The 24039-nt window shown below is 35.7% G+C and overlaps 1 protein-coding gene across 1 annotated transcript in view; it reads right to left on the bottom strand.

The window, feature by feature from the left end:
- LOC123543227 (vam6/Vps39-like protein) overlaps positions 1–24039 on the bottom strand; it is a 59601-nt gene that overhangs the window by 19016 nt on the left and 16546 nt on the right. The window contains exons 9-18 of the mRNA XM_053542764.1: positions 21608–21791; positions 18494–18614; positions 17756–17873; positions 17314–17446; positions 16978–17120; positions 15873–16010; positions 6736–6877; positions 4833–4919; positions 3944–4017; positions 466–564 (exon numbers count right to left, since the gene is read on the bottom strand). Of these exons, the coding sequence (XP_053398739.1) occupies positions 466–564; positions 3944–4017; positions 4833–4919; positions 6736–6877; positions 15873–16010; positions 16978–17120; positions 17314–17446; positions 17756–17873; positions 18494–18614; positions 21608–21791 (1239 nt within the window). The remainder of the gene's footprint in view (positions 1–465; positions 565–3943; positions 4018–4832; positions 4920–6735; positions 6878–15872; positions 16011–16977; positions 17121–17313; positions 17447–17755; positions 17874–18493; positions 18615–21607; positions 21792–24039) is intronic.

Here is a 24039-nt window from a genome sequence, read left to right as displayed (position 1 = left end):
CAAGCCAGGAAAAAAATATGCCTCATGTTATGTAACTGCAAGAAGTAAATTGTGCCTCAAGCTATGTACATGTCAGAATAAAATGTACCTCACACTAAGTACATGCCATGAATAAAATGTACCTCAATTTAGTATGTACTCACAAAATATTCCTGAAATAAAGCATCCAATTTATTTTAGGTCAATTTTGAAGCAATTTCTACAACTTTTAAAATATGTTAATCACTCTCAATGCCTCATTCCTGATTGATCACCATGAGGGTATTAAGAGTGCCAAGCAAGGATGATACTGGTGTTATTTTTCATGTCTTCCGTATGATGCGGCTGGGTATCAAACATATGACCTCCCACTCTCAAAGCAAATGGTCTACCACTAGGCTATCGAGAATTTCGTTCATAGTTCAATGTAAAATTTATTTCACTTTCTGCCACAATGCATTTCAAATTATTAAGAACTGAAATTACCAGGTATTCTATGGTCACTTCAGTACCAAAATTCTTGACGAAACTTGCCACATGACCTCTTGGAAGTTGACGAACTGTTGACATATCTTCGGTAAATATCTGTCAAGAAACATAAATGCTTCTACTTCATTTTGTACATGAGCGAGTACAGTAGTTTTGCATGTTTTGTATCAAATAATTTTTTTCATGTAAGAATTGTGATTTTACCTTGATTTTCTAAGAAAATTCAGCAGATAAAAAAGGTGGGTAAATCCGTTGTAAACTGTAACAGTGACTAACTTTAGATATGTATACAACTCTGGCAATATACAACATTCTATAAAATTTCAAATGGCTATAATTACTAAACTGAGCATGGGCCATTTGCATCCTGAAAATATGGATGGTATTTGAAAGGGCTGATATATCCTGACTAAATTACGTGTTAGTAATAGGATAAAAAACAATCTTATTTTTCATAATTAGGAGAGGGTTTGCATTTATTAGACAAGAGGGCCATGAAGGCCCTGCATCACTCTGACCTGACCTACTGACCTAAAGATCATCAAGATTAACATTCTGACCAAGTTTCATTAAGATATGGTCATAAAAGTGGCCTCTAAAGTGTTAACTAGCTTTTCCTTTGATTTGACCCAGTGACCTAGTTTTTGACCCCACATGACCCAGATTCGAACTTGACCTAAAGATCATCAAGATTAACATTCTGACTAAGTTTCATGAAGATAAGTCATAAATGTGGCCTCTAGAGTGTTAACAAGCTTTTCCTTTGATTTGACCTAGTGACCTAGTTTTTGACCCAACCTGACCAAGATTTGAACATGACCTATAGATCATCAAGATTAACATTATGATATGGTCATAAATGTGGCCTCTACAGTGTTAACTAGCTTTCCCTTTGATTTGACCTTGTGACATAGTTTTTGATCCTACATGACCAGATTCAAACTGGACCTTGAGATCACCAAGATTAACATTCTGACCAAGTTTTATGAAGATACAGTCATAAATGTGGCTTCTACAGTGTAAAGAAATTTTTCCTTTGATTTGACCTGGTGACCTAGTTTTTGACCCCAGATGACCCAATATCAAACTCGTCCAAGATTTTATTGAGGGTAACACTCTGACCAAGTTTCATTAAGATTGGGCCAAAATTGTGACCTCTAGAGTGTTAATAAGCTTTTCCTTTGATTTGACTTGGTGACCTAGTTTTTGATCCCAGATGACATAATATCGAACTCGTCCAAGATTTTATTAAGAGTAACATTCTGACCAAGTTTCATTAAGATTGGGCCAAAATTGTGACCTCTAGAGTGTTAACAAGCTTTTCCTTTGATTTGACCTGGTGACCTAGTTTTTGACCTCAGATGACCCAATATCTAACTCATCCAAGATTTTGTTGAGAGTAACATTCTGACCAAGTTCCATTAAGATTGGGCAAAATTGTGACCTCTTAGAGTGTTAACAGTCAAACTGTTGACGACGACAGACGAATGACGACGGCCGATGACGGACACAGGGCGATCACAAAAACTCACCTTGAGCACCTCGTGCTCAGGTGAGCTAAAGAATAAATATTTTTTTCACATAGGCCTACCAATAGGTTTGTTAGTATATAAAGATCTTAGCAGAATGACATTGCCAGTTTTACCAATTAGTTATTTCATATTTTTGTTGCCAGATCCAGGTTTAATATTTCAGGTTATCCTTACATGTTACATGAAGCTATTATTTTCAGTTTATCTAGCAAGAACATTTTCTAAAGTTGCTACCTTACTATCTCACTTCAAGAAGTCAATTTAAGTTCTGAATGTAAAGGTAAAACTACATTTTAAACAAGAGGGCCATGATGGCCCTATATCGCTCACCTGAGTACCATTGCTCTTAATGATAAGATCAAGTTTTGATATAGATCACATAGGCATACACTTTAAATATCATCAAGATAAATATTTTCTTGTAACAGTCCCTTTGGACCTATGGGTCACGTACTAGTCAGGGCCAATCTCCATACCAAGTTTGAGGGTCCTAGATTTAAATGCTGCATTTTTGTAATACCATGACTATTTCTTACGCTCGAAGACTTTAATAACATTTAAAACCAATCTCATTAGATGCTGCTGAGGTATATTCATTTACATAAAATGAAGGGAGGTAATTTGTTATAAATGCAGTCAAAAGTTATCTAGCCTGATTGTCCAAGTCCATCTGATGGCATAAATGACATTTTATATATCAGTATCTTCATTGGTTACTGAGATACACCCATTTTAATTTGAAACAAAGGGAGGTAATTTGACATAAAATCTGTCTATAGTTATCTACCCTGATTGTCTCAGTCCAACTGATGACAATAATGAAATGAGTCCTATTAATACTTACTAAGATAAAACCATTAGATTAAAATCAAGGGAGGTAATCATGCACTGGAATATGCATGTAGAAGAGTACAAGCCTTTACAACAATATATTAGCAAAGAATTTATATCGATAAACGTTCAATCAAGAGTTTTCTAACAATACTATTTCTTACCATGGAAGACATAAACAACGTTTCAGACCAATCTCATTAGAAGCTGCTAGGTATATTCATTTACATAGAAAATAAAGGGAGGTAATTTGTCATAAATTCAGTCAATATGTTTCTTCACTGATTGTCCAAGTCAGTCTGATGGCTTAAATGAAATTTCAGATCAGTGTCTTAATTAGTTACGTAGATATACCAATTTTAATTTGAAATAAAGGGAGGTAATTTGACATAAAATCAATCCATAGTTATCTACCCTGATCGTCACAGTCTAGCTAATGACAATAATGAAATTTCAAATAAGTCCTATAAGTACTAACTGATATAAATCCATTTTGATTAAAATCAGGCGAGGTAATCAGATATAAAATAACTCCGTAACCTATGATTGGATCTGACAGATTCATCATGGAATCCAAGCTTTATTGTTATTGAAGATATTTTGCAAGTTAGTATCAAATCAAACCATAGCAAATTTTGGACCTTTGAGGGGCCATAACTCTGGAACCCATGATGGGATCTGGCCAGTTTTCGAAAGGATCCAAGATATTTTGCCAATACAAGTTGTGTGCAAGTTTAATTGAAGTTGATTGCAAAATGTTGTCTCTATTGTGTTCACAAGCCAAAAATAGCAAGTTTTGACACTTAAAGGGGCTATAACTCTGGAATCCATCCTGGGATCTGGCCAGTTTTTGAAAGGAACCGAGATATAATGCCCATACAAGTTGTGTGCATGTTTGATTAAAATCAAATACAAAATGTGGTCTCTATTGTGTTCACAAGGAAATTGTGGACAGATGACGGACAGACGGACAAAGGGCGATCACAAATGCTCACCCTGTCACTATGTGACAGGTGAGCTAAAAATGAAATGTACAAAGTTTGTATGTCTTTTCAAAATAACAATTTAAAGTATACAGTATTGTGTTACATGTAATAAAGGCACAGTGATACCTTCAGGCCTTCATGTGCATCAGTTTCCATCACCCACGTCGCATATTCAAATATCAGTCTCAGATGATCACCTCCTAAAATATATAATTGAGCCGCGCAAGAGAAAACCAACATAGTAGCTTTGCGACCAGCATGGATCCAGACCATGAATCCTGACCACACTGCGCGGATGCGCAGGCTGGTCTGGATACATGCTGTTCGCTAACAGTTTCTCTAATTACAATAGGTTTTGAAAGTGAACAGCATGGATCCTGACCAGACTGCGTGGATGCACAGGCTGGTCTGGATCCATGCTGGTCGCAAACCCACTATGTTGGTTTTCCCACGGCACGGCTTTATTATCATGTTGTACACTAATTGTCAACAAGCTAAAATACTAAATAGCATCTCACCTCTCACAATCAGCCACTTAAATGTTCTACATCAAAATAATTCTTTTACCTGCTTTTAATAGAAAAATGTCTCCCACCGCTCACTAAGCAGAAATGGTAAAAGGGCCATTACTCCAGGGAAAAATCACTGAACCACAACATTCCAATGATATACAAAACTAGGCTTGGCAGCGGTAACTCCTGTGAAATTTGGTGGAATTCTAACCAGTCTCATAGGAGAAGTAGCATAGATATCAAAGAATTAATAAAGTTATGCTGACTTTGAACTCTACTGCACTGCAAAGGAGCATAACTTTGTAAAAATGCAAAACTAACCAACCTTGGTTTTTCTATAAGCTACCTATATGTGAAATTTAAGTTCAACACACCAATCCAAATCAAAGTTATTAAGCAAAAACATTTTTTCTATCTCAAGAAACAGTGACTTTGACCTTGGCCAAATTCACAAATGTTTAAATGAAGTTTACAGTAATATAATGACCCTATGAAGATATTACCTAGTTCCTGCAGTTTATGTATGGTAGGCTGTATTCCACTGAGTGGGGATCTGCTGGCAGATGCCTGCGATTTCATCACCATCAGAGCTATGAGAATTAAGGAAAAAAATATGTGAGTGAATGTGAAATCATTTAATGATATAGCAACAGCAATTTATGAAACATATTCAATAACTGTTGTAAATAATCATTACAACAATTAAGTATTTAATGTCAGTTCTGAAATTATATTTGTACTCTATTGCCTTCCTCAGTCTTATTAAGTCAATTTACACTACAAATTACATTTACTAAGCACTCAATTCCCTCAGAAAAAAACCTGTTATTGTTTTCATTGTCATAAAAAAAGCTTGTATCTTTTACATGTATAATAAAAAATATCTTTCACTGCAGAACACCAATTTTACCCATTCTTGGAAATATTGCATCTGCTGTCCACTAGGTGAAAGAAATCTAACACACAAAAATTAATATCCTCTATGCCTTCAGAATGGTCCATCCAAATACTTTCCATGTACCTTACCTTATTCATGCATGTGGTGCTGCTCATAGAGAATGATCAGCTTGGAACAGTTTCCATGTACTTAACCTTGTTCATGCATGTGGTGCTGCTCATAGAGAATGATCAGCTTGGAACAGTTTCCATGTACCTTACCTTATTCATGCATATGGTGCTGCTCATAGAGAATGATCAGCTTGGAACAGTTTCCATGTACTTAACCTTGTTCATGCATGTGGTGCTGCTCATAGAGAATGATCAGCTTGGAACAGTTTCCATGTACCTTACCTTATTCATGCATATGGTGCTGCTCATAGAGAATGATCAGCTTGGAACAGTTTCCATGTACTTAACCTTGTTCATGCATGTGGTGCTGCTCATAGAGAATGATCAGCTTGGAACAGTTTCCATGTACTTAACCTTGTTCATGCATGTGGTGCTGCTCATAGAGAATGATCAGCTTGGAACAGTTTCCATGTACTTAACCTTGTTCATGCATGTGGTGCTGCTCATAGAGAATGATTAACTCGGAACAGTTTCCATGTACCTTACCTAATTCAAGAATATGAATGTTCTAAACTTGGAACAGTTTCCATGTACCTTACCTTGTTCAAGCATATGATACCACTCATAGAGAATGATCAGCTTGGAACAGTTTCCATGTACTTAACCTTGTTCATGCATGTGATGCTCATAGAGAATGATCAACTTGAAATAGTTTCCATGTACCTTACCTTGTTCATGCATGTGGTGCTGCTCTTAAAGAATGATCAACTTAGAACAGTTTCCATGTATTTTACCATGTTCTTACATGTGTTTCGGCTTATCGAGACTGATCAACTAAAAACAGTTTCCATGTATCTCACCTTGTTCATGCATGCTTCTAGAGAATGATCAATTTCAAACAGTTTCCGTGTATTTACTTACCTTGTTAATGCATACTATTATGATACTGCTCATAGGGAATGAGCAACTCAGACCAGTTTCCATTAATTTTACCTTGTTCATGTATGAGGTCATGCTCACGGTGAATGATAAACTTGGACCAGTTTCCATGTACCTTACCTTGTTCTTGCATCTGGTCCTGCTCACATGGACCAGTTTCCATGTACCTTACCTTGTTCTTGCATATGGTCCTGCTCACATGGAACAGTTTCCATGTACCTTACCTTGTTCTTGCATATGGTCCTGCTCACATGGAACAGTTTCCATGTACCTTACCTTGTTCTTGCATCTGGTCCTGCTCACATGGAACAGTTTCTGTGTACCTTACCTTGTTCATGCATGTGGTCCTGCTCACAGAGAATGATCAACTTGGAACAGTTGCCATTTACTTTACCTTGTTCATGTATCTTGAGCTGCTCATAGAGAATGATCAGCTTAGAATGGTGTCATGTACTTTACCTTGTTCATGCATGTGTTGCTGCTCATAGAGAATAATCAACTCTGAGTAGTTCCTTGTGGCTTTGAGAACTTTCTCAGCTTCCTCAAAGTGAACATTGTTGCCTGGCAACCGTAATAACTGGGCTATCATGGCTTCATTAATCTGAATTACAGAAATTAAATCACAGTCTGATAATTATAAATACATGGGTATTTTTGCATAGAAATTAATAACTTGAAACAAGGAGCTGTGTTTTCAAAATGCAAAATCATGCCCCCAGGTATATGACCAAAGATGTTGGTCTTGGAGAGTGAAGATCATATGAACGTCAAGGTTATCTGTATATAGGTCAGTTTGTAGGTCTTGCCACAAGGTTTGAGTGTTAGTATGAACTAAATTGGGTCATTTATGTGGGCTGTAGGACCAAAAATGTTGTTTATTAACGTTTTAAGTTTGAAGGTGAAGGTCATATGAGGACCAAGGTCATTTATATATAGGTCGGTTTGTAGGTCTTGTCACAAGGATTGCTGAGTGTAAGTATGAACTAAATTCGGTTATTTATGTGGGCTGTAAGACCAACCATTGCTGTTTATTAAGGTTTTAAGTTTGAAGGTGAAAGCTTAATGTGGGTCAAGGTCATTTATTTACAGGTCAGTTTGTAGGTCTTGCCACAAGGATTGTTGAGTCGTTAATGTGGGCCTTATGAGAACCGTTAAAATCTTGTATGGACAGATGAACAACCAGATGGACAGTTCAATCACTATATTCCTGGGGGTATAAGCAGTTCACATTACCATTCGCCTATCACCTAAGTTATACTGTTTGATCTACCTAAACCACAACAGGGATTTCTGTGAATTGCAGCTTTGTTTTCCAAGATTCTCAAGATCTCTGAGAGTGGTAGTAGGATCTTTTTAAATTCTTAAAATATCTCCAATATTATCAATATTATGGTCAAAATACCTTTTTGTCATTGTAAAATTTGAACAAAATCACAATTTCAAAATAACACTTTTTAGAAATTAAAAATGTTGCTTTTATGCTGTCTAAGATATCCAGGAAGTTTTACAACAATTCATCTACGAATCACAAAATGAAATAATCTTTTTTAAGTTTTGGTGTCAAAAATTGCTGAAATTTATAGCGAATAACACAGAGTCAAAATGATAAAAATTATTTTGCCTAAAAATAATTACATTTATTTTCTCACAAAATGAATGGATATCTTGTTGCTAGGTGTGTAAACTAGAAACTATCGTTGTTGTCAAGTAATCTGGTTTTGTGATTTATTGGTTACCCGTCTAAACACAATAGAGTAATGATGAACGCCTTAGTGTCTGGGAACCACTCAAGCGTTATATTAACTTCAGATCACGTGCAATATTCACAGTTGAATTTAAGGTGTACTGTCTAGCGTTTCAGATCGATGTTAAATTGAATAGCTAGATCTACATGCCACGTGGACGATACAGAGCGCGCCAGGAACGTAGAGGCAAGCCAGCTTGTTTGGAGGATGACCAAGGAAAGCAAACAAAAGACGGTGAATTTGCCAATAAATCTCATGCATCAAACAAATGCTGGTAGGTCTTAACCCTTACAGAAGCAAGCCTCTGTGGCGTACATGCTGCGTATTTGCTGTGTATATGCCGCGAACACAGTAGTACACCAGAGGAGTACATTTTACATACACCGCATGCCGCGTACATGCCGCGTACTATTTCGATGAGTACACAGCATGTACGCAGGAGGTCACTAGTACACTTCAAGTACGCAGCACAGACTCTGAAAATTTAAGGAGTACACTGCATGTACGCAGGAGGGACTTGTACGAGAAAATAGTACACTGCATGTACACCGCAGATACTTTGAAATTCGTGCAGTACACTTCATATACGCGGGAAAGACTTGTACAATTTCTTTTGGCATTTATACTCAGTTTTTTTTTTTTATAAGTTAAAGTCTGAAGTAAACTTCATATATGCGGGAGGGACTTGTTCATTTTCTTTTGGTGTTTATACTTTGAATTTTTTTAGGTAAAAGTCTGGAGTACACTTCATGCAAGAAGGATTTGTGCATTTTTTTTTTTTTTTGGAAGCAAGAACTTGATTTCCGAGTAACTTTTATCTTAATAGCATACAATAGTTCAGATTACCGGTATTCTGAACAATGAAAATTTGCCAAACTATCTGCAATGTTCATTTGTGAAGCTTACATCTTAGTGATTTCTGAGCTGCACCTTGCATGCAGTGTAAAAATATATTCTTTTTCATTTTGAATTAATCCTGGAGCTTTCTAACTTGGATAATTGAAAAGCCTTATTTGAACATCGTTGCATTACATTTTGTAATACATGAAATAATTACCAAGATTATGCCTAAACAGTGCCCGAATGAGAAGAATTAATAGCTCTCACTGTTATTTGAATACTCTTAAGCAAAACACCATTCTACCATGTTTTATAAAGGTTGAATTGCTCATTATGTTAACTCATTAAGGCCTCACCAAATTAAAAAGTTGTTCATCAGATCTGCTGCTCGTATACTTTTCAGAACGTTTTTGGCTAATTGTGTCGCCCCATTGGAAAAAATCAATCCAAAATTTTTTTGTAGTCGAACTAATCCGACGTATACAGTTTGTATTATATTGCATGTGATGTTCAAACTGCGGTGGCTGCAAAAGTCAGAAATTAAAAAGCAGCCACTCAGCGACAGTAAGCTTGTCTTAATTTTTTGGTGCACTACTTTTTACGGACGTAAAAGTGTATAAATGCTTATATAATTCCAGTCCTAGATTGTTCTCAGATGGATTTTAATCAAAATAAATAAATACTATGCACACATCGTCTATAATAAATCATAACACTTATATTTAGTGGCATTAAAGTTGTTTCCCCTTGATACAGTTACGCCATTTTCTTCTAATGTTTACCAAATTACATGCTACAAAAATTGATTTATTTCACTGAAAAGTGGATGAAGAAAAGCATACTAATTTATTTGATAACATCAATCTACATTATTTTGGTAAGGGTAAATACTTATTGATGCATGTCACTTATCTTTTTTTCTGTTTTTTTTTCTGTCCAAATGATCAGCATTTGCATACGAAAGTTGGTGGGGTAAGGAATTTACATTATCACAGCAGTTTCACCACAAGAGTACACAGCATGTATGCCGCAGGACTCAGGCCAGGAGTACACAGCATGTATGCTGCAGGGGTAGTACACCGCAGGCTCATTTGCATGTGAAAAGTGTATGTGCCGCGTACATGCTGCGTACTATTTCCCGCATACTAAATTCCTCCAGCGTACATCCTGTGTACTATGTAGTCCACAGCATGTACGCAGCAAGTAGTACGCGGCAGAGCTCATTTGCATGTCAAAAGTGTACTACAAACGTACTATCGGTGTATGTGCAGTGTATATCCTGCGTACTATTCAAAGCCCTTGATTTCAGTACACATCATGTACGCATCATATACGCTGTATGTACATAGCAAGAGTAAGCAGCAGGCCTTTTTCTTCTGTAAGGGTTTTGTTATTGATTTGAAACACGCAAATAATTTTGTAGTCTATTATTACCGTTCTTCTGTTGAGAATCAAAATATGGGGTGTGGCGACCCTAATTCTTATGATTTGCAGATTCGAACCAAACCATTAGCGTTTCTTGTTTAACAACTGTAAATTTGTTTTTCTGGTACTTCCAAAACACGAGATTCACAAATAGCATTTCCGCTAACTATTCGCAAGGTGCTCGTAGAGCAAGTTAGTGACGTCACGTTGCATAGGACGAGAACACTTTGCACATTTATTTCTAGCAATTAAATAGCAAATTTGCAGAGGGTTTTACATTAATCTCGCCTTGGAATCTAAAAGGGACCGTTGAATTGTCTAAATAGTGGATGGCCCAGTATCATGAGTATGCGGGTTAAGTTTGGACGAGTTTATCGGAACTGGGCAGAAAGATTGTAAGGAAAAACTAGCGTCTTAGATAGCAGATAAATTTGTTTTATTATTTATACTAGTAGCTTTATGTCAATTGATGTTCAAGTAAGTTTTTATCATACATGCGCTTACAATCACCGGCTGTCATCCTGCGATAAGTAGCACAGGACTGGGAGAATCCGCCGGCATGCGTGAAACGTAGGCACCTGCACAAGTATGACCAGGTTACACAGCATAGTTCTATCGGGATCTTAAAATCAGGAAATTCACTAGTCAAAATTTATGATTTGGAAGTACTTACAAATTTGCCCCTGAATGATCTCATTAATGTATACAAGTCCACGTGCATTCAGATAATAAGAATTTAAGATCCACTGTTTAATTTCAGATTGGATAAAATCTAACATAAATAAAGAGGTCGAATTTGTTTGGGTTGCATGTCAACCTTTGAAATGTTTTTCTTTGTAATACAGGTAATATACAGCTATACGATGTTGTCAGGTTAGATTTAGGCTGTTCCTGGATAAATTGGTTCGCGCAATTATTTATGTTATTTGCAAACTTATTCATACAATATCTTTTCAGCATAGTTTTTAAAGGATAGATGAATAATTGCCTAATACTGTGAAACAATTTAGATTCGCTGGCATGAGGTTTCGCGTGGGCGTGAAAAGGGACTGTTTCGCGCGGGCTTTAATTCGCGCATTTTCAATTTTAGAAATTAAAAAATATAATTGAAAAATAATAATAGCGCGGTCTTAAATTTGCGCATCGGTCCTGGCGCAAAATGCGGGGGGGTTCGTCCTACGCGAGTAAAAATGATTTCACAGTATTGCAGAAACAAAGACTGATTGAAATGTAACCAAATACATGGATGTAGATTTACATACATATTGCTATATTAATTCAATAAAATGTTAAGACATTAAACACATTGTCTTGGCCCAGAATATGTCATGGTCAATTTCAAATTAAATTCTTGTGTACCTCTTATTTTTCATGCAAATCGTGTATAGTTACTGTCATTGAATACAAACGAATACAGTTCTTTAATATATAGTTATAAATAGAAAATGATAACGTTATTAGAAAAGTTGATTATGCTTTTCTTTTCTTTATATTAAATATTGTTTTTCTTTACAGTCAGTCAGTACGATTCAAAAGTAGTACAACTGTTTTGTAATGGATAATTGTTTCAATATTCGATTCCCCTTTTATCAAAGATAACGTTACAAATAATCTTACTTTATCTTTTTATTCATGTCAACGTCAAATGCTCACAAGAGGTTTTAAAACAAAATGCATGCGGTCTTTTGTGTTAAGAAGTTGAAATTTATTTAACAGTTTCTTTTTGTTTGGTGTTTTGGACCCATCCGATACCGGAGAATGTTGCATTACTGCGTTTTTGTTTTGGAGTTGGAGAGGAATTTTTTTGTCAAAGCTCGAACTTTCGTACATGACCATTAGCTGCATTAAATGTTTGAGAGGCTGTTTTGCATTTCCTGTAATACATATAGTTTAAAGTAAACAATGCTCAATTGGTCTTAAACATTACTTGGATTAAAAAAAAAAAAAATCTGGGGCGGACCGAGTTAGTAATGTTAGGAACTTGTGGTCCAGCCCAACTATTTCATTATTCTTAGAATGTTTTGTTTTGTATATACAGTACATGTATTTGTTTTTAAAAAAGGAAGGAAGGTTTAATTGAATTAAGTCAAATCACCTTAATTATATTAATTAATATAGTTTGGGATTATATCGGTATGACCATGAGAATATTAGAGTATAATAAATAAATATATATATATATATAAATAATGTGGTTAGCTTTTCTACAAAATTTAAGGATTGTCATTAATTCTTGATAGACATTTGTTTCGAATTCTAACATACAGCTGTTACATATTTATTTTGAAGGGCTTTAATTACTTCTAAGGTTACTTGTTTAAGGTAACATGTTATTTTGGATGGTATTCACGGGGGATAACAGCAGATATAACTTTTTTCAATTGTTCCCCATTGACAGTGTCACTGTTTGTTTTGTAATTAAAGATTATAATAGAATATCATAGTTGTAAATATAAGATAAGCTGGTATGTTTTAGGCCAATTCCAACATCGCAAATACTGGGTTTAGCTGATCTATACCAGTTGTCCGCTAAGTTATATATTATATAAAAAAAAAAAAAAAATCGTCATATTTTTGGTATGGTCTGAGTAGGCGAATTGTCAACACCAAATCATTTTAGAATAGATCATATAACACATGTCAACAATATAAATTTATATCACGATAATCGGTATTCGATGTCTGTAAGTCACATCAGACATCAAAAGAGCAAACCAGTTTTAAGGTAGTTCTGCACGTCTGAAAAACCGAAAGTGATGGCGTAACGTCATTTATCCGGAAAACGTAGAATAAAGCCTGGGTTCGGCGTACGGAAATGAAAATCAATTTATAAATAAATCGAAACCTGTGCGTAAATTTATTACAATGGCACTTTTGCTATATTTCTAAAGTCAAAATATGATATTAAAACATATGGTACGTTAAAATATTAAAAATAATGTCTTAAAATCAACGTGAAATGTCCGGTTCTCTTTAATCATGGTCAAATATCTCAAAAATAAGCACACAGACCTATACATTTTATTTCACCAAATAATAGGCCGTGTGTTTATTTACAACTGTGAGAAGTTTCATCAAAATCTACATTGTAGAAAAAAATCTATTCGCGAAAATGTTAAGAAAGTTATGATTTTCCCATAGACTCCCATTATGAAATATTGCGTGAGGTCCAAATTTTTCAAATCAGTCTAGCAAAAAATCAAGCACACGACCCTATCTTTTTTATTTGCTGAATTTTCTAGGTATATTCTAAAGTTTTGAAAAATTGGAGTTTAATCAAATTCTACATTGTAGAAAAAGTTTCGATCCAAACGCGCAGAACTACCTTAAGCTTCTGCTTAATAAAGGTTGATTGTAGCCGCAGTCTAAAACTTCTGGAATTCTTTTAGAAATGCGACACAACATCGTGTAAATGTTGGCAGGGTCAAAACGGGTTTTTAAATCAGTGTATGTAGAATTTACAAATTAGTCAAAATTATTCGATGTTCAGATTCTTTTATATTTATGACGGGGCAATCTTAGCGAGTAGGGATATTGTCCATTATGAAAACTTGTCTCAATAATTTCTGGGATCGCGCTAAATTTGTTGGATTAAGATCATCATTACCGAATTTGCTATATAAACAATTTAAGTCTAAATACATTAAATATTTCTTTGAATTGACAAAACTTAACTGATACTTTTACTAAAGACAGACATGTCAACGTCATTTATAGGCATTGGATTGAATCTGTATTCGTGTGCGTGTTGAAGATTTTGAAACATCATATAAGTTTCAAGTTTATTCATAAGTTCTCAGTTTATATACATACAAAAATACGAGATAAATACAAGTTTTTCAAAGAAAACATTTCATTTAGTCACGCAAATATGAAGGCAACACATTGACTTTGTTTTGAGGAAACTATTTATAGATATTCAAACACGATTACAAGGTTAAAATTAGGTCAGATTATGTCAGTCAGAGAAGTGTGTCGCTAACCGAAGCGAAGTGTAATATTGAAATAGACACATGCTTGCCTGACCATTTATTCGTACTGGGACTTCAGTGCGATTGTGCAATCTATTTATAGAATGGTTTGTTGGTCCTACTGGACCGAGGAAATCTATTGTATGTACTATTAAGATTTGTATAGAAGTGAATTGTATTATATCGTCATGTCTAATATGACTAATTTCCGAACTCGTTGAAAGGAGACAGTTTTTATCGCCTAAATTAATGGGGTAAGAGGTTGGATTTAGATTTTAAATTGATTGATTGGGACATAATTCTTTAACTCAAATTTGTATTCAAAGCAAATAAATTTTACCTTATCTATTTTTCATTTCGTTCAAAGGTTGAACCTGAGTTGTATTATACACCATTATCATGAAAACAACAATTTGGTTAAAAGTTCTTTCTAGATAAAAAGGTCTTATACACAGGTTTAATGTGATTTCATTTAATCTGCACGTGGTGTTGGCAAGATTTGCTGTGCATGTCATGTCTGTTAAGTTGCCAATTTATTTATATTTAAAGTTACATGGTTCAATTAGGTTCGTTTATAGAACAAATATAATTGTGATAAAACTACTATATTTGATTTAAGAAATCTTACTCAGAATTTTTGGGGGATAAATTTTGGCAAATTTATTGTGGCCGAGAAAAATTCTGTCGACCGCGGGGGCGATCGGGCGTGCTTACGAACGTTGTCATAGTATGGATGTTACTGTGTAAAAGGTATTGCTCTAGTGCTTTGGCAATATCTGACTAGCCTTGCTTAAATGTGTCATAGCCTTGCTCATTATAGTATAGTTGCCTTGCTTAGAATTACAGTACGTTGCCTTGCTCCGTTGGTCTGCTAAATATTCCTTCATTACTTTGGCAGCCAACCGTCGAGTTATGGGGAATGTTTAATTTACTGTGGTGTACTGTAGCCTTGCTACGTTGGTCCGCTAAATATTCTGGTGTAATGTAGCCTTGCTCGCTTTGCTTAGAATCACAGTACGTTGCCTTGCTCCGTTGGTCCGCTAAATATTGTGGTGTACTGTAGCCTTGCTCGCTTTGCTTAGAATCACAGTACGTTGCCTGGCTCCGTTGGTACTCTAAATATTCCTCATTACTTTGACAGCCAACCGTCGAGTTATGGGGGTGTTTGGTTTACTTTGGTGTACTGTGGTATCCCTTGCATTCGTGTGGTGCTGATTGTTGCTTCCACAGCAAACCGTGGAGTAATGGTGTGGTACTTTACAGGCGCTTCTGGTTTCCTCCTGGTCGACAGGGTTACTACAAACAATGGAGTGGCCAAACTTTGCCATACTATTTATAATAACTTTCATATATAAGTGTGAATTACATAATTAAAGTTGTTGCTTGCAGTATCATATGCACCTATAATCAGTATATGTGAATGTCATAATACCTAAAAGTACAAATAAACATGTAGTAAACTGTGAATATTGCAGTTGTTTCTTGTGTAGAATTTCGGGTAGTAAAATAAATTCAAAACTACTGAAGATATTTTGAAAATGCAGGAATCAAGTGAATGTGTTGTGAACTCTACGTCTACTCAACAGTGGATGGCTATTAATTTCTTGTGACCTACCTGTAGATAACATTTGAGCAATGTGGTATCAATGACTGTGAGAGCCTGGTCCTTGTTTTTCAGTGTGTCATTTCTCTTGTGTTTCATGATTGGCTGAAGAGGTTTCAGATCTGTCTCTTTTACTATCTCATCCCTCTTCTACAATGAAATCATTGATATAGTTAACCTTTACCCTGCTAAATTGCAGCACCATTTATTATTCACTGAAAATTTACTGACTGAATAGCAAACAATGCACACCAAGATCAGTCTGCAAGGAAACATTTTTGTAATTATTATAAAATGCACAGAGCACTTATGGTTCTTAGCCTGCTTACTCATATATGAATGATAAACAAGTGCATAAATTTCAAGGCTACAGTTCTTGTAGTCTTGAAGAAAAGTGGACATAAATAAAACTTTCAACAAAATTTCAAATTTTCCATGAACAAAAGGTTTACTTACTTCCTTATGATGACAAATAATGATTCCTTATGATATACAAATTTTCAGTTGAAGTTCATATGGTTTAATGAAGGGGACCTAACCAAAAATCATAATTAACACTGATGTTGACAACTAAGTGATGACACTACCTTATCTATTTTTTAGAATTAGAACAGCTTTAAATCAGACCAAACACACTTGGTATTAACTTCATATACCTTCTGTACATACTGAAAAAAGTTCAAGTAATGTTTTCTCTAGGTCTCAGTTTTTCCTCTTCTCTTCTTTAAATATCTGACAAGTTCTAATAAAACTTTCTCTGTGTCTCTGTTCTGCATGTCACTCTCCCCTGACCAAAGCTTTCCCCCATGTCTCTGCCATGTATTTAACTTTCCCCTTACCGTCTTAAAATATCTAACAAGTTCCAGCAGATCTTTGTCACCTTTTGTAGATATGCAATAATGTCTAACAAAGCTTTCCCTTTATCTATGTCCTGTATGTCATTTTCCCTTCACCTACTAGAGATATGCAATAAGGTCTAAAAAAAACTTTTCCCATATTTACTGTAGACATGTAACAAAGTCTAAGAAAACTTTTCCAATATCTCTGTCCTGTATGCCACTTACTCCTTACCTTGTAAGTACCTGACAAGCTCTGACAAAGATTATTTTCAACTTACCTTCTGTAGATATTGGACAAGTTCTGACAATGCTTTCTCCAGATCCCTACCATGTAGGTTTGGTATTTTCTCAGGATATACTAAACTGTTGCTTAATTTACTTGGCAGCAGTTCTGGGTACATGCCGATCACATGGGAGGGATCTGCAAAAAAAAATACATTATGTATAATGTTTATCCATCACAAAGTGACAATAAACTCAACTTGTTTTGAGGCCAACAACTTAAATGCAAATCATAAGCTATTACATGTACACCTTCTTATTGGTAAAAATCCTCATTGAAATAGGAAAATCCTTCATAAATACCAGTCTTTGACAATGACACAGTTTTATACCTGTCTCCAACTGTGTAAATATATCAAAAGCCTCTTTAAATTTGCATTTGCAAAACAGATGTACAGCATATTTGGCCTGGATTTTGTTGATCTGTTCTAATTTTTCCTCCATTGTAATATCTGTTTCCTGCATCTGTAAAAACAGTAAATCACTTTACTTCAATTTACATAAACAGCATATCATTTTACTTCAATTTACATAAATAGGATATCATTTTACTTCAATTTACCTAAACAGCATATCATTTTACTTCAATTTACATAAACAGGATATCATTTTACTTCAATTTACATAAACAGCATATTATTTTACTTCAATTTGGATAAACAGCATATCATTTTACTTCAATTTGAATAAACAGTGTTTCATTTTTATTTCAGTTTACATATACGTCATATCATGTTTACTTCAGTTTTCATAGACATAATAATATAATTTTACCTTGATTTGTTTGGCAATTTGAAAATGCTTATTCTTCACCAGACTTTTAATCCTGTCTTTACTGGGTCTCAATGTCAACATGTAGATACCATCCTTACACTGCACAAATATAACATTCCTGTTTGGAAAAAATACATAGTCATGTAATAAGGTACACCTTAAATATTGCTACAGACTGGTATTTAAATGATTATTGTTTAGGAGCAAGTAATGATTCTGCAGTCAGTCAAGAGGTCAGACCATAGAGGCATCACAAGCTTACTGCTTAACCGCTACCCAGCTAAACTTTTAAAATGAACAGGTCTATCCTTAAGTTTGGGCAGTACCATTTATCACCAAAAGTGGAGTTCACTGAAAATTTACTAACTGAATAGCGAACAGTGCAGACCATGATCAGCCTGCATGGATGTACAGACTGATCTTGGTCTGCACTGGTCTCAAAGGCAAAATCATTTGCTGCCAACAGGCTAAAGGTTGAAGTCTAAAACTATACTACATATCTCTAAAGAAAAGAAGAAAACAAAATGAGCCGTGCCATGAGAAAACCAACATAGTGGGTTTGCGACCAGCATGGATCCAGACCAGCCTGCACATCCGCGCAGTCTGTTCAGGATCCATGCTGTTTGCTAACAGTTTCTCCAATTCCAATAGGCTTTAAAAGTGAACAGGCTGGTCTGGATCCATGCTGGTCGCAAACCCACTATGTTGGTTTTCTCATGGCACGGCTCAAATACTGACCTTCCTTTGCATACACAGTTCACATGCTTCATCTCAATCTGCTGTATAGAGATGCTAGGGTCTAATGTCCTCACTTCCAGGTACCGTGATAACACAGCTAGCACATACGGAGCATCATACTCTAGAGAAGAGAAAGACCAATTGGTAAAAAAACAAGAGCTGTCACTAATGGTGACAAATGCCCCCGCAGCGCCTTGACCTTTGTCTTGGTAACCTTGACCTTTGACCTGGTGACCCCAAAGTCAGTGGGGATCGTGTACTCAATAAGTACTATCAGCATGTGAAGTTTGAAGGTCCTGGGTGCAGTGGTTCACAAGTAAAGTGCCTTCATGCAAATATTTAACGTCTGACCTGGTGACCTTGACCTTTGACCTGGTGACCCCAAAGTCAGTAGGGGTCGTGTACTCAATAAGTACTATGAGCATGTGAAGTTTGAAGGTCCTGGGTGCAGTGGTTCGCGAGTAAAGTGCCTTCATGCAAAAAGTTAACGTTTGACCTGGTGACCTTGACCTTTGACCTGGTGACCCCAAAGTCAGCAGGGGTGGTGTACTCAATAAGTACTATCAGCATGTGAAGTTTGAAGGTCCTGGGTGCAGTGGTTCACGAGTAAAGTGCCTTCATGCAAAAAGTTAACGTTGTGACGAATGAACGAACGAACGAATGAATGGACGGACAGTTGAAAACTAATATGCCTCCCTTCGGGGGCATAAAAAAGTATGAAGGATTCTCTGGTACTGGGTATGCAATTTTGTAAGTCATTACCTTAACCATTGACCTAATGACCTAAAAACAACCAGCAGGGGTCAACTATCGACTGTAATCATCCAATGAAGTTTAAAGACCATAATGTGAACATGCTACAGATATGAATGTAGGTTTTCACTAAAATATTCAGCATGACATTTCAATGTCTGGCAGAGATAAACAAAGCTTTAATTACATGAATAGCTTTCCAATTACTTCAAGAATCCATGCTAACATTAACTTCAACTATAAAGGACCTTATTCAACAGAAAGACCTCTATTTAAGTCTTCAGTAGTCATAATTTTAGATTACATGTATAGATAAACAGGCAGATTGTCAATATTATTTTATGAAAGCTGATGCCAATTTTCAGTATCAGACATTCTGTAGGACACAGGCAGCCTAAATATGCTAATAAACTTAAGTGTGTGTTCTTTAATAAATGGCACTTTGACAAGAGATATAGACCAAGTCTATAATAACACCTTGAGAGCAAGGTGTCTAAGTTTTGCAAGAGACATGTTGCCTTGTTTCAGTGACTGAGCCCTGTTCACAAAACATACCAGGTATTTGGTCTCAGCTGAGTTTGAGTTTGAAATCTTAGTTTCAATTGTACAAAAAACTTCAAGGTTAAATTCCAACTGAGACTGTCCATCAATACTAAATAGCCATTTGAAAATAGTTATTAACTTAAAATTTAGTTTTATAAATGACAATAAAATTCCATTAACTCGTCTGAGAATGAAAATGTTTTGTGAATACTGGGCCTGAAAACTGATGTTAAATATTTTACCTTTAACTGTGACCTTGACCTTTAAAGTAGTGGTTTGTGCCTTGTATATGACATATCTTCTTGTTAGGGGGAATGTTTGAATCAAGATATTTGAATATCCTTCAATGTAGACCGACAAAAAAAATGCATAAAATCAATCTCTTCTAAAGTGTGACCGTGACCTTTTAGTTATGATATAAGGCTTGCATCTGTCACAGAAGCTAAATATGTTAAATGTTAGTAACAAGTTATTTCAATATAATATTCACTGTGACCTTGACCTGTGACCTACTGACCTCAAAATCATTAGGGGTCATCTGCTGGTCATAACCAACCTCGCTATCAATTTTCATAATCCTAGGCCCAAGTGTTCTCAAGTTATCATCCTGAAACCGTTTCACTGTTTCATGTTATTGTGACCTTGACCTTTAACCTACCAGCCTCAAAGTCGAGCTTGACCTGTATTTTGTCATGTAACACCAGTGTACACAAATTTATGATCCTAGACCCAAGCGTTCTCAAGTTATCATCCGGAAACCGTTTAACTGTTACTAGTCACTGTGACCTTGACCTTTGACCTACTGACCTCAAATAAAACGTGACCTGTATTTCATGATGTTACACCTGTGTAGCAAAATTTATAATCCTAGGCCCAAGCGTTCTCAAGTTAACATCCTGAAACCATTTAACTGTTCCAAGTTGCAGTGACCTTGACCTTTGACCTACAGACCTCAAAGTCAAACTTGATCTGTATTTCATGATGTTACACCTATGTACAAAAATTTATGATCCTAGGCCAAAGCATTTTCAAGTTATCATCCGGAAACCATTTAACTGTTCCGAGTCACTGTGACCTTGACCTTTGACCTACAGACCCCAGAGTCGAACTTGACCTGTATTTTATGATGTTACACCTGTGTACCAAAATATATGATCATAGGCCCAAGCGTTCTCAAGTTATCATCCGGAAACCGTTTAACTGTTCAGGGTCACTGTGACCTTGACCTTTGACCTATTGACCCCAAATTCGAACTTGAGCTGTACTTTCTTATGTTACACCTGTGTACCAAAAATTATTTAAATCGGTCAAGCCTTCCATGAGTTATCATCCAGAAACCACAAAAACCAACAGACCGACCAACCAACCGACCAACCGCCAAGCTCACTCCTATATACACCCCGCCCCCCAAACTTCGTTTTGTGGGGTATAAAAAAAACATAAAATCAATCTCTTCTAAAGCATGACCTTGACCTTTTAGTTAGGATATGAGGCTTGCATCTGTCACAGCAGCTAAATATGGTAAATATAAGTAATAAGTTATTTCAATATTCATCCATAGTCTGGACATGAATAATCACATTAATCTTCGCCTTTTAAGTGTGACACTGACCTCTGTTGTAAGGATCTTGGTCTTGCATGCACTGTCTTGTGGTCATTTATGCCAAGTTATTTCAAAATCTAACAATTCATGATGAAGTAACTGGTCAAATGTGATTTTCAGAACTAATACCCATGGACAGCACCTTCATCTCATTATCAATACCATGGATATAAAAATCTGTTGAAATTTTCCTAAAAAGAAATGTTCTAATGTACCGACTAGTTGCGGGATTCCAGTCCATGTAATACATTCATCTTTGACAGGTTTTGCTCGTGAGTTGACAACTACAGATGTGTTATCATACCCTAGCAGAATACAATCAGAATCTATCTTGGTCATCAGTGGCTCCCTGAGGCTATTTCCAAATGAAAACACTTCCTTATAGTCCCCTGTCTCAGGCTGCAATAAGTAACATGAAATAATATAATAAAAATTATTTTTCTTTTAAAATAATTTGATTTATTTTTAGAGAAATCAAATGTCACGTCCGTTGCTATGGAACCGATACGCCCTCGCGCTTATCGTTATAAATTGGTACCCGAGTTTATACAAGCCTGTAGCTAGTTAAATTTGATATCGGTAAACAGTCTGTTAAACTTGCATAAAAAGCTGAGAATTCTCGTGCAGCTCTCTGTCTGTTTTTGTACGTTGGCTGAGCGAGTACATGTAAAGTTGACAATTTTGAGTTGACAATTTTATAAAGAATTTAATTCTCTACGCTTGCCGAGAGGTTGTAATAAGAGAAGCGGGCTGGTCTGACAACAACCGACAATGAAGAGAACAGGCGTAATAAGAGAGGTCCGTCGTAAATGAAAAGCCGACGAGTGTAACCTTGAAAGCAGGCCTGCTGGCGAACTTGTGGCTCCTGAAGGTCGAACAGTCAACACTGGTGACATGACGATAGAGGAAACAGACTACTACAGGATTATTCTGGTGGGTCAATTGTTACTGATTTTGAACAAATTCTTTCAAATTCTGATGTAGTTCTTTCTAATAACTGTATAAGTAGCAATATTCCATGTGCTAATAATAATTCTCAAAGTGGGTTTGGCGGCATAATGGTATAAAAATCCTCTTTTTGCAAGTAAATTCCTTCAAACATCGCGGTCACAAAGATGAGTTTTTCAGTTCGGATAATTAACTCGGCCAAATCACCAGCTAATATAAACGCTTTGAAACGATATGCACGAGATAACGGTAAAGTAGATGGGTGTTTTTAACCAAGAGTTTCCTATTCTCGATTGCTTCGAATTCAAAAAATCTTTGCTCGGTTGCACTGAATTCTTGTATAATACAGAAAGAAATAAGGAAGATGGAGCAGGAAGGGTTGCGGGCCCATTTGTATCGCCTATTAGTATCGTCCCGTAGAAACTGAATCATTACATTGACCTAGTTTTATGGTAAGGTTAGTTCAAAATCTAGGATGAACGGGTATCGAACGGCAAAAGTACATACTGGTTGGTGCACGGTCCGGGACAACTGGGTATGAAAGAGGTAGTCATCATAGGAAAATTTAGCAGTGAATATTAGAAAAATGTAGTAGTGAAGATGTATATGTAAATAAACAGTAAAGAAACTAGTAATTAGTTATTTAAACGGCTCACGCGAAATTTGGGCGTCACGTACATAAAAAACATACGTGTAATAATTCATTATTTAATGTTATGGCCTCAAACTTACAGCACCGCTAGAGAATAAATATAGCTGGAATTCTATAGCATTTTTGATAAATTATTGACAGAAAGTTCAACAAAATTACATAAAAACAGCTGATGTTATACAGGATTACATGTGAAATTTTATATGGCACGATCATAAATAACTACTTAGTTTTTATAGTAAATACATGTAAAACACTTTATGCACATAATTCAAACTTTTGGCCGGAAAACACAAAAAACAGTATAGAAAAATATTTAATGATGAATAAGTGGCAGCAATTTAAAAACATAGAGTAAACGATTACATGTCAAGCATTCTACTTTATCGGCATGGCATATTCAACGAGGCGTGTAGCTTATATTAAACAGGTGTGTGCGTGACCTATACATCGGCAGTGTACGTACAGAATAAATATGTCGTTTTAAAATAAACATTAGATTTACTGTTATCATCCTAAAAGTAGCGTATTGACAATTCATTGCCACAACAGTTGCCACTTAGATGTTTTGTAAGTCATGAAGAGAACCGCGGGTCTTTGTGGATAATTTTGCTAATAAACAACTACAACATTAGAAGACAGCATTTGAACAGAAAATAACATCTTATATTATTAGAAAACAAAACAAAAATAATTAAAATAAATATATTAATAAATGAATTAATAAGTAAATAAATGAATAAAAATAAATTAAAGAAAGAAAGATTCTGTCTGCTAAAAGACATCATAAGGTAAATACAATCTTTGCTGCAGGGCTGGGCTATCGCATTTGGCAACTGTGTTTAAAAGATTATATTTCTAAGAACATGGCTTCCAATCGATAAGAATTTTGGGGGATAAATTTCTGAAAATTTATTGTGGCGGGAAAATTCTATCGACTGGAAAGTGACCGGGCGTTAGATTCGTTAATCGGTATCAGTTTAAACGTTTTTTGACTTAACACTATTGTAAGCCCGATTGATCTAGCTCGCGCGTTGTCATAATAGA

Source organism: Mercenaria mercenaria, chromosome 1, assembly GCF_021730395.1.
Source record: "Mercenaria mercenaria strain notata chromosome 1, MADL_Memer_1, whole genome shotgun sequence".
NCBI lineage: Eukaryota > Metazoa > Mollusca > Bivalvia > Venerida > Veneridae > Mercenaria > Mercenaria mercenaria.
Note: the sequence above shows the minus strand (reverse complement) of the source record. Positions and strands in the feature narration are given on the sequence as shown.